Source organism: Gracilinanus agilis, chromosome X (genome assembly GCF_016433145.1).
Source record: "Gracilinanus agilis isolate LMUSP501 chromosome X, AgileGrace, whole genome shotgun sequence".
In the NCBI taxonomy this organism is placed as follows: domain Eukaryota; kingdom Metazoa; phylum Chordata; class Mammalia; order Didelphimorphia; family Didelphidae; genus Gracilinanus; species Gracilinanus agilis.
The window spans coordinates 45835871-45851597 of record NC_058136.1 but is presented as its reverse complement, the minus strand read 5'-3'; the positions used below and the strand labels follow the sequence as shown (position 1 = coordinate 45851597).

Genomic DNA, 15727 nt, shown 5'->3' with positions numbered 1-15727 from the left:
ATTACAAATTGGCCTAGGTGGCCTTATTGATGGTCCCTTCCAAATAAGAAATTATCTGCTTCTCTCTAATTGTGGGGATGGGGCTGAGGAGATTCATCCATTGTATCGGGAGCAGAATACTTGGATTGTAAAATGAGTCAAATGTAAGATGAATGTAAGGGATGATGCTTTTAAAAGCCTCATTATCTTTAAATTAACATTGAAGCTTTAAATATAAAAGTGGGGCAATTTGGTAAAATTTACATTGCAATAAAGCATGCCAATTTTGGCAAACACTTGTGATTAAAATAGTGTGTATGTGTCCTGATTTCGTCATTTTGCAAAATGCTTTGTTTCATTGTCAACAGGAAATTTTGAAATATCAATCTTAATGGCTCATTTGTCATAATTCCTGGGAATATAATTATGAAAAATGAGAAACTACATTTGATTATGAAATAGTATCACTTCGTAACATCATATTTATTGATAGTTTTATCAAATCTTAAGTCACTGACATAACTGGTGACAACATAGATCATTTTAATAGGTATAATCTCTTTGAAACATTTGTTGTTCATTCATTTTTCAGTCATGTCCAACTCTTCTTGACTCCATTTGGGGTTTTCTTGGCAAAGATCTTGGAGTGATTTCCCATTTCTTTATCCAGTTCGTTTTCCAGATGAGAAAACTGAGGCAAATAGTGTCAAATGGCTTGCCCAGGGTCACACAGTTGAAATATTTAGCTAATTCTAATAAAACAAGTTATTTGTTTTGCATTGATCTTACTATGTTATCTCAACATTCTCAATTCTTTTATTGAATTTTCCTAATTTAAGAAAAAATTCATTTAAATTCCAAATTTCATTAGAATAGTTTCAACAATTAATTTAAAGATAAAAAGGGATTGAAGATGGGAAGATTTATTGAATTTGAAGCTCAAGTGAATTTATATCAGCTACAGTCACTTAAAAATGCACACAAATCCCCCCCAGTATGATTTTGCTAAGCTAAAACATTTTGCTTTTAACTAGTGTGACTACACAGCTGGTCTGCTATTTTAAGAGATGGAAATCTGTAGATTATTTGCCTATTTCCATATTAAAAATGAAAGTGTCAGATTGAAAAAAAACCTGTTTCTTACAGGGAAATATTTTTTTGGTGATACTAACAGGTAACTGTAAGCAAAATGTCCTTTGAGACAATATACAGATGGTTTAATGGTTTATAGTTGGCTACTTCTCTAGTCCCGTTTTCTAGATTAAAGAGAAGGGTTACCTCCTCTTTCCCTCATCTCTCTCTCCAACAGTTTGCTACTAAATTGATATTATGCAGAATCACAAACTCTCCAAATCTGAAGACCCCTAAGAGGCTATTTAGTCCACCTGAATCAGAATAAAAATGCCAAAAACACTAAGAAGCTATATTCCCCATAGGCTTATGTTGAAGGTGTGTGTGTGTGTGTGTGTGTGTGTGTGTGTGTGTGTGTGTGTACACGCAAGCTTGTATTTGTAACTGGAAAGAATATAGCCGACTACCAATCAAGGTTGCCATTCCACTCTAGGATAGTTATAATCGGTTGGATGTTGTTTTCATTTTGCTTTTTAGCAGCTTCTGCCCATTGGTTCTTGCTCTGTCCTTTTCAGTAAAGCAGAACACATCTAATTCATCTGTTGTGTGATCACTATCATGTCTTCTCTAAGGCTTTGCTTCTCTAGAGTAAATACTACAACTTCTTTTGACTGATCTTATAGCTTGACCCAGAGTTTCTTTGCCATCCTACCACTCTCTTCTATCCATTTTCTATTTTATAAATGACTTTGCAAAATATTTTGTTCCTTTTTAGGTAATCATTTACCAGGCCATTAATTATGGGAATGCTAATTATCTTAATCAGTGCTGGCTTCCTTCCTTTTCATCCTCACCTATGCCTCTTAGTTTCCCTGGCTTCCTTCAAGGCCAAGCTTAAATACCATTTTGTACAAGAAAGTTTTAACTCACCCTCCCCTCAAATGCCTTTTTTTAATATTACCTTTTTTAATTTTTAATTTTTTAATCTTTAACATTACCTTCCATTTCCTATATGTGTGTACATATATTTTCTATATATATTTTGTCTGCAGGTGATTATGAACATACTTTTTCTACAATGATAATGTAGCCTCCTTGAGGGCAGGGGCCATTTTTGCTTTTCATTGTATTAACTGGCATATAATAATCACTTATCAAATGATTGTGGACCGATGAATTTTACAGTTGGATGTCAGGGAAAGTAGTATGAGACATATTTGTCATTTTTATGGTTGGTGCAATTTTATTCTCCTTTCTTTGGTGCTCCATTGATATTTGTTGGGGCTAGTCAGAGGTGTATGGCTGATCTTATGTCCAAGGTCATTCTGCACTAGTAGACTGAAATGATGTGTAAGGAGAGGTAACTATGGAATCAAGAGCACAGAGCTCTCTTGGTGATCCTTCTTCCCTGGGGCTTTTAATACACTACAGAGAAGCCACATGGAATCATACCTTCTTGCTCGCATTATGAAATATAATTGATTAGCATTGATAGTTGGCTTTAAGGCACTTGGGGAAAGTATATATTCGATGGGTATTGTGATTAATAGTAAGATGTAGGTGGCTGGAGCAAGAAAATAATTTCATCATAGAAATAAAACACTGTAAGTTCAATACTTTAGAAAATGGATTGCCTCCTAAAGAAATCTGACATTGAAAATATATCCATGTTTTGCCTTAAAATTAGCTCGCCCCATATTTGTTTGTAACTTTTGATGAGTTTACCCTTTAAAAAAGATAGCTTATGCTGTTTTTTAAAAAATATTTTTGTATGTCAAGAGGAACGATTTAATAATTAATTTTCATTAAACAATAAAAGCATATTCACTGCTTTTTTCTTCTCTCATTAGTGACACTGACAGTCAGGAAACTGTTGTTTGAGACTCCTTACTTAGTAAAAATGCTCAAGTTAAGTCATAACTTTATTTAGGCAGGTTTGAACCACTTGAAAGCAAAACCCAGAAAAATGAGTATTGTCTGTCTCTCCGAATGCTGTTTGACTCAGTCTTACTCTATAAACTCAACATTCTCAATTCTTTTACTGAATTCTTAAGAAAGAATTCATCTAAATTTCAATTTTCATTAGATTCATTTTGGCTAAATTCATGAGGGCATTTGAACTCTCTAGATTACTTTTTTTAGACGAGGCCATGTTAGGATTAAAAATTAATAATCCCAACACTCCAAGGATTGTTTCTTATAAGATTTAATAATAATAATTTAAAGCCAATGAAAAATAGCCTCAGTAAAGAGAAAAGAAACTTCCCAGACCTCATGCCTGGGAGAGAGCCCAGAGCCATCATAGCAGAGAGCCCCTGAGGGCAGAGTCTCTAGCAAATTTATTTCCCAAACACAAGGATGCCAGGTGAGGATGCAACTCAAAAGGATGCTGGGCAATGCAGCTCAGGTGCATCAAATTTCCACCCACACAGCCAGTGTCATTGGAAATATCATCAGAAGTTTATAAACCTTGATAAAGAACTCAACAACTGTTCAGAAAAAAAAACATTTTCCAAAAATGAAACCATACACAGAGAGAAGAAAATGTAACCCAGCTTTTAAAATTGTTATTTATTTTTTAAACCATTTTATGGTTAGAATCCTAGCAATTGTCTTTCGTCTGTGGCTGCCCTGTCCATTCCAGTGTTGTTTTCAGTTTTAGACGTAGTTGCTGAGCTATTTCATCCTTTCTCCTTGGAGGTATACATTTTTCACAAAAAACCTTTGACTAGATTCAGCCATGGGCTAGTTCATAGTAGCATGAAAATTCAACCTAATTCAACCTAAAAACATGCCTAGACTTGACAGTTAATATTTTCCCAACGCTTTGGAGCAAAACTTATCCCGTAGTAATCTTTCATCCACAGAGCCGAATTAATTCTTTGATGCTGGATTCCAACCAACCAAGAAAGTGACAAGGATGTGAAGTTGGCTGGTTACCAAAGATTGCTAAGAGAAGGCAAATTCTTGATTAGCCCGAGGTTCTTTAGGGATTGCTGTTGCAACTGCAGCAGACACATGGTTAGGAGGCAGAAACAACACCCTGGAGTGCCTGCTAATTTTTAAAACATTGGATTAGTGCTGAGGGAAGTGATCATCAGAGATGCTGTTTGGCCAATCACTTCTTCTAGTCACACAATTAAATTCCTCTTCTCCTTAGGTTTGCATCATAGCATCATTGCTCCATGTCTGGGGCCCTTTCAAATGTGTCAATTATCTTTAGAGAAATATTTGAAAACGTTCTTTTTTAAAAAAGGTAATAGCTTTACAGGGTCCTTTTGTTAATGTTCTTTAAGGAAATTTTTATTGTAGAAAATGTAGGGCCTTTATTTTATTTATGTGATAATATATAGATAATTAATAACACCGAATTATACTCCATACCCCATCCAAATACAGATGAGAAGTAAGTTCTTTTTTCCCTGCCGCCTGGTATGTAAAGCACTTATTTAATCTTTTTAAAAATAATTGTTAAGACTCCTTCTTTTCCTTCATTCTCTTTACCATCTCCTCCTCCGCTCTTGTCCTTTTCCCTCCTTCCTCTGCACTTTTCCCCACTATTAGCCTCACCTTCTTCCCACAGAAATACCTTGTTGAATATCCTAAGAAATTAAAACTGGTTTTTGTGCCTCAGAAAGGCAGGTACCGTAAGAAATTTCCCTAGGTCTAAGACTTGCTGTTTCTAATTTGCTCTAGTATCCAGTGTTGATTTTACTATCTGAGCCAGTGTTTCCTGTGTTGCCACAACTTTTGCCATCTTAAACTAAGTAAGTTTCAATTAGTCTCATTTCAGCCAGCTCCACCAAAGATATTGTTGGATGCTTTTCATGAGCTGTTGGGAAATTCCTTTGAGAACTTCAAGAAAAAGTGTGTTCCTAGCTAGCAAGGCCTGGTGATAGTCAATTCTTCCAGATGTCACTATTTTTATATAAGGATGGTCACTTATTTTTAGTATTAGTAAGCTCAAGAGTAGAAACTCTGAGTCTACTGGGAAAACGTAAAAGGAACATCTGCATTATAGTTAAGAACATTGTCTTAACTATAGAAATAGGACCTTTTGTATCATAGTGCCCAGTTAGATCTCTCCCACTATAGAATATATTCCTTAAGCAGAGAATCTGGTGGAGCCACTGATATAGGAAGGAGCTTAACTGAATTCAAATATGAGAACTTGAGGTGTTACGTTTGGTTCTTAGTGATCTAAAAGCATTCTTATGAAGCTTGAGGCTTGGGAGATTAAAGAGTTTCTGGGTAAAGTCCTCTCTCCCCAGGAAGATTCTTTGTTTATTTTGGGTTGGTTTTTGGTGGACCTACAGATTATAATAATAAACTCATGTTTGCTATCTATCAGTGCAGGATATGACAGTACAGATCTTCTGGGGAGAGGGAAGCAGAGAGAGGCAATATTTCATCCTTATTAGCACACATAAGAACATGATCGTGAGAGCCAATACCCAGAAAAATGGAGTAAGAGAGATAGTTCTAATGTCTTTTGAGTACATTTGTGTGGACTTTGTTTATTATTCAAGACATTACAATCTATTAATATGACTAGGTTAATCAGAAGAGCATTCGACCTCTCCAAATTGTATTTCCCCTTTCGACTCATTTTCTCTTGGTGTCTTCTATAAATGATGCCCTGTCCATGTGTGGATACATTACTCTTACAGAATGAGTTAACAATCCCTTATGGCAAGAACTTTGTTAGCAATAGATCTCCAAATGGAAGAAACAGAATATTTATCTGTAATCTAAGCAAGTACAGGTAATTGCCTCAGAAGAAGTATGTAAAATCTAGATCCAAATTCTTATCGCTATTCATAAACTTATTCTTTAATTCACATGATGAATTTCTAATGTAAAATCAGGCAGTCCAAACATAACTGAAAAGCTATTGAAAAGGATTTCTATTGTTACAGAATGACCATTTGACTTTATTCAGCTTGAAAAGCTATTCCTTTGCAAATATCTGACTTTGGATCAATATTAAAATTATTGATTTTTCGTGATAAAAGAATCAGACTCTTCACAAGATGAGCCTGCAACTTCTTATTCATGAAACAGTAAAAGTCAGCTTTGCACAGATTGATAACTATTAGCCGGAGGTGAAAAGGAGATTCAGGGATGAAGAATTGATCAACTTTTACATTTCAAATTCATTTAATGCAAATTTTAGGATCTATATCCCATCTTTGTAAACCTATCATACTAGTGACATCCATTCTAATATACTTACCGGAACTGGCTTTCCTTTTCCATGTGACTTCTCCAAAAAAGTAAAGATTTGATGAGACAGACTGAATGAATTGTTTAAACTGTTTCTGTTAATGGTAAGAGGGTTTCTTCTCCATCAGCCACATGGTGACATGTGTGCGTTTGTGGAGAGGGATGGGAGCAAAATTCAGGGAAAGGAAAAATAGAGTGAACATATACACGAATTCTCTTCAAATCTGTGATGTTGCCAGTGAGAAAGGACTAACCATCTTATATAAAAATGCTAGTCTTAGACTTAATAGAATGCTACCTGAGTCACCTAAAGTCTGAATTAGCTTTGCTCAGTTTCATGCTCTATAATTAGTGGTAGGAATTTGAACCCAAGCATATCTGAATTCATGCTTGGCACCCTATCAAGTATAGCTGGCTATCTCTCTAGAATAGATAAAAGTGTGAAAAACAGAGCATTCCACATGGAAATTAAGCATTTTTAGTTTTTCTTAATTTAGCTCTTCTTGATTCTTACCAAATTAGAAAATTTGACTGAATGTCCCTAAAAATAGACACGATCCCAGGTTGGTAATAATGTGTCCTTATTTTCTAAGTATTCTAGCTCTCAGTTGTCCTCACAGAAACTTGTACCACCAATTATGGCTTGTCAAAATTGTCACACTCAACCAGTTAAAGGATAGAATCATCCAAGAATCCTTCACTGCCTAATAGAGACTAATAATCTTAAGAGCATATTGCCTGAGAGTATTGGGTTGGTCATTTGGAGTGTTTTAGAATTGAAGCGTTTGGGGGCAGCTGGGTAGCTCAGTGGATTGAGAGCCAGGCCTAGAGACGGGAGGTCCTAGGTTCAAATCTGGCCTCAGACACTTCCCAGCTGGGTGACCCTGGGCAAGTCACTTGACCCCCATTGCCTACCCTTACCACTCTTCCACCTATAAGTCAATGCACAGAAGTTAAGGGTTTAAAAAAATTAAAAAAAAAAAAAAGAATTAAAGCGTTTGAGTCATAAGCAATAGGAAAACTTGAGGACTGAAATGATTTTTTTCTGTTTTGGTTTGATCTTTACCTAAGCTAGTGCTTTCTTAGCCAGCCATTCTCCCTTCTTTCGGGCCCTCGCCTGAATATATCCCATTTGTCTCTGTGCTATTTTTCAGCTTTTTTTAACTGATATCATCTCTCAGCCGAATTGGGTGCTGTATCAAAGTCAAATACGTTCTTGAATAAAAATATCTGCTAGTGGCCTGGATATTCGAGCATCGATGGCCTCAGTCTACAGCTGAGAAGAGTAGATTACATTGTGGACTTAAGAGTTGAAATTATTGTATAAATGATTCTGACCCATTGAGAAAAACACATTTCACTTGAAGGTCAGCCCCTTGTATTGTAGTCAGAGGCAAGGCTCGCAAAAAGGACCGCTTTGGTTGATATTTAATTTTTCATAGTTTGGAAAGGAGTGTTGAATGTTCCTTTGAAACAAGGAGCACTGTAAGAGGGATATTATTGTATTACCTGCACCCGCCTAGATTCACCCACAAAAGAAAAAAAGCCCAGCTCTTCACATTTTAGAAACTCTGAGATAAACATAAACTAAATGCCTTCTCTAAGCTCCCTATAAAATGGGAGCCATACACTAGCTCCCTAGCTGCGCACATTAACAGACTATCTGCTGTCTTTAGATTTGAAAAAGAGAAAATGATGCTCAACTTTATTGGCACTCCTGGAAATATGGGGAATCTGACCTGGAGCCCTTTGGCAACTCACTAAGGAATGTTTCATTGGACTCTCCAAGAGAGTGTCAGAAAGATATTTTTGTTTTGTCATGGGAAAACTGGGTAGCCAAAGAAATGCATCAAAACATTTGGAGAGCATGATGAATGCAGACAAACAAAAACTATTATAAAGAGGACTGGGGGCCCTGAAGACTATTTTGTAAAAGAAAGAAAAAATACTTTAAGAAATTAGTAGTCATGATGTCAATTTATAAAAGTCATATTACAAATTGCCCCTCCATGTATGCATCTTTCCTGTTTGTTATGCCTAGTTCTGACTCTATCAGGACCTGAAGTTAGTTCCATGGACAGGAATCCTTTCAACCAGTCATCTAGGTGGCACTTTTATACAATTAATTTTACAACTGATCACTACAGTGTGATTTTTTTGGCTATTCTCATATCCTTTCCCATGTTGCCAACTTGATATTTTGTCCCAAAAAAAGGATTCTATTCATTGTGGATTAATTCTAAACTAAAGTCCGGCCCTTAAGCTCTCATGGAAGATTACCCATGAATTTGATTCTCACTATACTGATAAATGATATAAGAATAGTTTTTTTGTTAATATTTCTGTCCTAACCCTCCAGAGTGAACCATAAAACTTAATGCATGCTGTGCTGTGTCTTAAATGACCAGTGTCCAAAATACTAAATTATTTTTGAAAAATAGCTCATTGAATTCATTTTCTAAAGTTGATGGAAATTTCAGAGCTGATTTATAGAAACCATCATACATTGGTGAAGGCTGACAGCATTTATCTTTAGTAAAAGGTAGCTTTCATGTTGTTCCAGGGTTTGTACAGTTGAAAAATAGGGGTTGCTCTGCTATCAGGTAAGATAAGTTTGAACACAGAGCTCCCTATTCATTAAAATCCTCAAATTGTGCACAATTGTAGATAATACTAATGTGTTTTCACCAGATAACTGAACTAATACATTTTCTAAATTGGATTCATTAAGCAATTACTAAGATCAATGTTGAAACCATATAATTTCCTTTCTTTCTTTTAGGCTCAACGCCGTGTGACTTTCCACCTCCCCGAAAGCTCTCAGGAGAGCAGCAGTGACAATGGACCTATTGATGTGGAAGCAGGTGCCGTTGGTGGTGCTAGGCCATTTGGCTATGGACGGAGAGAATACTATGACCATGCTACCCACAGCAACCGCACTGAAGGAGATGGCAACTCTGACCCGGAAACTGGTAAGTGACTATGTTCCCAAGATACATGATTTCATTGTATGAATGTCAAAATGTGGAGAATTGTAGCATCAATGGAAGTATGCCATTTGAATGGGAGAAAGACTCAGCTAAAAGGTGAAAATATAATCTTGAAGGGAATGATAATCAATCATGGATCTTTCAAAATATCACTGTAGTAAAAACCTCTTCGTTATGTACATTAAACAAATAAATATGGCAACCAAACCAATACTATTGGTGACGATTTGAGCTCTTAGTTTTACTAAACAAAAGTCTAGTCATCTTGGCTCCACGGTTCATTAGAGCTTTGTCCTGGGACACTACACTGGATGGCAGTGACAGCAGTCGTATAGGATCGACAGAACTTTGGTATGTAGTTAGCAAGGATAATTACTTAAAATATGAAGCTATCAGGTGGCAGGCTGGGTGAGCACTGGCCCATCCACACTCCTGCCAACCTGTGTGCTATAGTCCCTGTGCCAAAGTCACCCAAGGGCCTTTGATAGCCCTCACCGTAAGCTTAGTTTGTATGTGGTACTTGCCCTGGGCCCATAAGGCCCTAGTCAAGTTTTAGAGCTTTTTAATTAATCTTATGATCCTAACCTCTTACCTGTGATATATTTGAGGTCCATGATTTGAGAATGTTTCAAAGGCCCAGCTGATGGTAGTTGACACACTGTATTTAGGATGAAATATAAGGTGCAAATTTTTATTTCAAAGTAAAATTATATTATCTGCTTGAACTTATTTAAAGTCTATTTGAATATATAGCATGACTTATAGTAAATTGTGGTGAAATTATTAGATGGTATTTTTGAAAGTATATTAAAATTCTTGCATCAACTGACACACCCCTGATCCCTCCTATCTCAGCCAGTCTTTTGCAGTCGTCTTTCTTTTGAATGATTTTTTTTTACAGTAACAATGGGACATGCATGTAATCAAGTGCCATAAAAGAATTCCTTTTTTTGGTGCATTGGAGATTATTTATAACCATCTATATGTGCACAGTGTGCACTATTTTACTGCTTAAAATTTGACTTCGCTTTGGTCTATACATAGGCTAGCTTGATGGCTAATTTCTACTAAAGGAACAGGAAAGGAAGGAATAGAATGGCAGTGTGTTTGAACTTCGTTTGTCTGAAACCAAGACAGGACATCCTATCTAATCTGATTTCTATTGTCTCATAGTGCTGTCTTCATTTATATTATTGTAGTTATTTTGTGTATTCCTTTTTCTGCATCAGTTCATATATACTTTGTAATGCTTCTCTGATTTTTTTCTCATGGCACAGTGATATTCTATGATATGCATGTACCACAATTTTTCAGTGATTCCCGAATCCTTGGACACATAATTGGTGTCCAGCTTTCTATTTTCACAAATAGTGCTGTTATCAATAGTTCAGTGTATATGGGAATTTGATTTCTGTCTTGACCTTCAGCTAGTAATAAGATCACCGGAGTTAAAAGGTATGAATATTTTAAGCACTTTAAAAGATGAGCTATGAGATGCCTTCCAGAAAAATTTTCTGGAAGAAAATTATGCCTCAGGATGTGCCTCAAGATAAGATTTTGAGAAATGCAGAGTTGGTAAGGTATGTAGTGTTTTGGGGTTTCTGAAGCTACATTTTCCCCAAAGTAGATTTTTACCTTCATAATCAATGTCTATTTATAGACCAGTGGTGACAATGACTTAGTCTTCCCAAATAGTATGGCTGGCAGATATTCCTTGAGCACCATTAGTACACACGGTGCTGTACCAATAACACAGAACCTGCTTCAAGGCACACACAAACAAATTATTAATGTGCTGGGCCTCCGAATGTTTCAAGCAGAGGCTTGAAATGAAGAGTGCCAAACATGAACTAAATCGAGCACCCACATTTGAAATCCAAATAGCCCCTCACCATCTCCTTTGTATGCCCTGTTTTTGAAACAATACAAAATGGAAAGATAGATCGCAAAAACTTCACAGAGAACTATCTGACATCTGTCAATCGTCAGCGTAGCCCTGTACTCGCAGAGTTACTACAAGGTAGTTAATTGTTCTTGGAATTCAGAAAATCATAATTATCTATAAATGTTTTAAGCTTGATATCAAAAAATAGTACCTGTTCTGAAAATCACGATTTTCACCAATGGGCATCAATAAGGAAGTTTTCTTAGCCTATAGATCAAATAGTGCTGTGAGGTATAATACTATAACTAGAATACAGTTGCTTTTAGATCAGGCATGGTTTCAGCATGAATCTCGTACAAGTTTATTGTTCTCAGGAAATGAAGAGCTATCTTTGTTATTTTGTACCATGCGATCTATTAGCATCATTTTTGTCTTCTCTATCATCATCTTATCAACCGAAAAACAATGTTATAATCAGTCGCATCTTTCTTTAGAATCATACAAAATAGATCCAACTTCTATTTATGATCGTTGGCTACTCTCTTTATCGGTGAGCAACTTTTAGATAAGGCCTAAGCTCCAAGGTAGGATCCCCAAGGAGAGATCTAATCCCATGAACATCAGTTGTTAGTTTCACCTAAAATGGCCTCTCCAGTGAAGTAGGGCTAGTGCCAGGGATGGTGACATAGTCAAATTTTCTAAATAGCATTTATAGCAAGGGAGCCATTGGGAATTTTTGAAAAGTTTGAATTCTGGACTATTTTGAAAGAAAGCCAGTTTGGATTGCTCTGAGTATGTGCAATAATAAGCGATTCAACAAATTATCCACAAGTATAGTCCCTCCCTTTGAGGCTCTACAATAATGAACATATTAGAATCATTTATAATTAATGTAGTATTTGTATGTTAAGAATAAATGAATGTGTATTTAAAGTGCTTTTTTAAATAAGCTATTTCCCCACCAATCGTAATTGAATTTGTTTCTCAGGAAATTATTTTTCCCAATAGAAAATATAAAGGTTAACATTAGTCCTAAATAAAGACAAATTCCAAATTAGAAGGTTCTTTATGAATAATATTTTACAATATAAGCCAGCTGGTTCCACATAATGATTATAAGGACAGAATAGTATAATTGTTACCCGTTAGCATTTACTAAACTTATCAAAAGACAAAAAGTATTCAAAGAGAGTAAACGGGTTTATGATATTTTTCGATTTCATCATTTAGTTATAAAAGATTGGTGATAAAAGACTAGGAATAATATTCTTTTAGATTAAAAAAAAACTAAAAATATACCACTGTCTATTTGCTCTATTGGAAGCTTACTATCACATAGTTCAACAGAAGATGAACACCATACGAAATATTATTGGACCTTGTCCAAGGGAGCATATTGGCGCAAGCACAGGATTATCCCATTTGACTTTCCATGCACTCTGGTCATGATCCAAAGGATCACAGAAAGCTGAGATGACCGCCTAAGACTTTTATGAGTGTTGTCAATGTTATTTAACAAAAGAAAATAATCACGAATGAGATTATCTCAATTTTTTTTGGAACGAGGAATAAAGTCCTTTTGTTCTGAGAGTTACCTCTGTGGGACACTAACCACGCGTGTTTGTGGTTGGGAGCAGATGCCAGTAAGCTGTGCAGTGTTACTCAATCGCACCACAAATGGGAATGTAAACTGTAAGAGGCAGTTAATGTTGTCCTTAAGCAATTGAACTAAATTATGCAGCTCCATTTTCCTATTTTGCAATGTATCACATCCTCAGTCTGTTTTTTTCACTGCTAATGAATTGCCTGTAATAGTACATTGTACTGAAAACTGCCTTCTCGTGTGCTCACAGATTTAGGTGGAAACACAATTTTTTGTGAATAGGATTTTTTTAAGTTGCCAGAAGGATTTTTAAAAATTATTTGTTAAAACTCATAACGAGGGGGCAGCTGGGTAGCTCAGTAGATTGAAAGCCAGGCCTAGAGACAGGAGGTCCTAGGTTCAAACCCGGCCTCAGACACTTCCCAGCTGTGTGACCCTGGGCAAGTCACTTGACCCCCATTGCCTACCTTTACCAATCTTCCACCTATAAGTCAATACACAGAAGTTAAGGGTTTAAAATTAAAAAAAAAACTCATAACGAGATAAAAGAATTTCTGTGATCTGTGTTCCAGTGTACTTTTCCAAGGATATTAAGCTTCCTCTCTAAGGTGAAATGAAAGTGTAATGAATTCCTGTCTCATAATCTCTCTACAGGAGACATGAGCTCCTCCACTCACTTTACATTTGGCAAAAAAAAATAGTACATTTGGAGGTCAAATTTGTCTTTCATTTCCTAAAAGTAAAATATACACCGTAAATACCATGAGCTGGTCTTTCTGGCTGCTTAGATGATTTTTACATTGAGTCAAACATATGACTCTTGCTTGTTATAGAGATAGGAATAGACAGTTATTTAGATAGCTGAGATCAAAGCTGGCCTCAGATATGACTACAAAGCAGGGGAGATCTGTATTTGCCTCCCCCACCCACTTCTCCTATAATAACTAAGGCCTTCCTCTCACCCCAGACTTCTCCTGAGCTCAACTTGTGTCTGCTCTCTCCAAGAAGTGCCTCATAGAATAGACCTTCTTCCCCACTACTTAGCTGCTATCGAAATACACCTAGCCAAATCCCCTCTCTGCTCTTGAGATCTTATTCGATAACAATAACTAACCTGATAAAAGAACTCACTGTAGAGTGGAGAGAGTTTTAGAGTTGACATTTCCACCCCCACCTCTGGGACTTACTAGCTATATAACCTTGGGTCAGCCATGGAAGCTCCCAGAGCCTCAGGCAACTTTCTGAAGCCAGCAGCAGCAGCAAAATTGCTTCTCTCTTTTGGTGGAGAGAATATTTGTGCTGGGAATGATCCGTGCTGATGAAATGGTGGGACCAGATAAAAATATTTTTGAAAGAGTAATGTGTTTTTATTATTACAGCGGGATCATATACGTTAGAGCTGGAAAGGACTTTAGCGATCCAATTCCCTCATTTTTTTGATGAAAAACTGAGGCCCATTTTGGAGTTGTGACTTGCTCAAGGCCAACAGAGCTGGACTTGGAATGTAGGTCCTTTAACTCCGAATCTAGTGCTCTCTCACCTTTATTATGTTCATTCTCTAAGGTGAGGGATATCTTACTTCTTTTATTCCCTCACTATTATTAGGGAGAGAGAAAGGGGTAGACACTTGATTTCTCTAAGATTTGCTCCTTCGTTCCAATTTGTTATGTTAAAAAGCTCTTGGCAGGTCATAGAAAGCTACCATGTTACTTCGAAAGCATTTTGGCTTGAGTCGGGGTAGGGAGAAGAGAAGAAAGAACATGTGGTCAATTGCTAGACTACCTTTAGAGGGATTGAATTTGGTCTTTAGTTTCCCAAACATAAATCACTTGTTTTAGAAAAAAATCCTCTACAATGAAAGGCCATAGAAGGCTCTGAAATGTCTGCACTCTTCGAAGCCTCTCTTTTGTACCTACAGTCATCTTCTCCAAAATGAGTACAGCTGGCTAGTAGCCATCGGATCAGATCAATGTCATCAAGTGCTGATGGGAAGCTTTTTACTCCTTTACAAAGGGGCTTTATTAATGCTTTCCTTCCCTCTTCTGATCCCAAGTATATATCTATAGTGTAACTTCAAAAGAGAAAGTTCCTCTAGCAATCGGGTTACCTAAGAACTATATTTAAGACCCAAAAGAAAAACTGTATCATAAGCATTTGAAAGCGATGATAAACGTTGATCTTGGAATATGGCCCAGGCTAGCACATCTGTCCATCTGCCTTCTCTCTATCCCCACATTAGCTTGGCTTGGCCCTGTGATCGTACACTAATAATGAATGCACATGGAGCTGGAGTAATTAATCTTTCCCGTGGAGTTCAAGTTGATTGATCTTCTATCTTTAACCTAATTAGCTAGAAAAAATGGGGAGGCTGCAATGATTGGTGAGGTTGCTGTGCTTCTCTGAAAATGAACAACTTTTTTGAAGAGCTTCTGAGACTGGGATCACGAATTGCATATTTCAAAATACTCGGTTAATCTTTTTTTTTTTACATATTTGAGTCAAGCAGTGGCAATTTGCCCAAAGCAAAACAGTCTTATTTAAAGAATGAATCCTTTGGAGCTAACAGAATAATGTAACTCGATTTCCTAATAGCTCCTGTATGAGGACACTCGGGATCCTATATTTATAGTCGAAATAGTGTCCTTTGAGTATTCTTGCTAAATAGTGTCCTTTGACACTCTTCTGCAGACACCTTGTGATAGACAAGTATGGCAAATAAATAAAAGTTCTATGGGCCGCCCTTTATTATATGATGGGACCGAGAGTATTGATTGTTCATAGCAAAGATTAAGGAACCCCTTGGAATGTTTAGTATAGTCTTTAGCCCTTAGAATCAAAGACTCTCATAGTTGAAAGGGGTCTGAGTGTCTATCACGACCACCCTATATCCATGCAAGAATCATTTCTACAACATAGCCGGCGTGTGGTTGTCTACCATTTTGCCAACAGACTTCCGTTAAGGGGAAATCCGTG

General features: G+C 36.6%; 1 protein-coding gene across 1 annotated transcript in view; it reads left to right on the top strand.

The window, feature by feature from the left end:
• Positions 1 to 15727, top strand: part of LOC123253664 (protocadherin-11 X-linked-like) — a 542326-nt gene that overhangs the window by 348846 nt on the left and 177753 nt on the right. Inside the window, 1 exon segment of the mRNA XM_044682822.1 lies at positions 9059 to 9248. Coding sequence (XP_044538757.1) covers positions 9059 to 9248 — 190 coding nt within the window.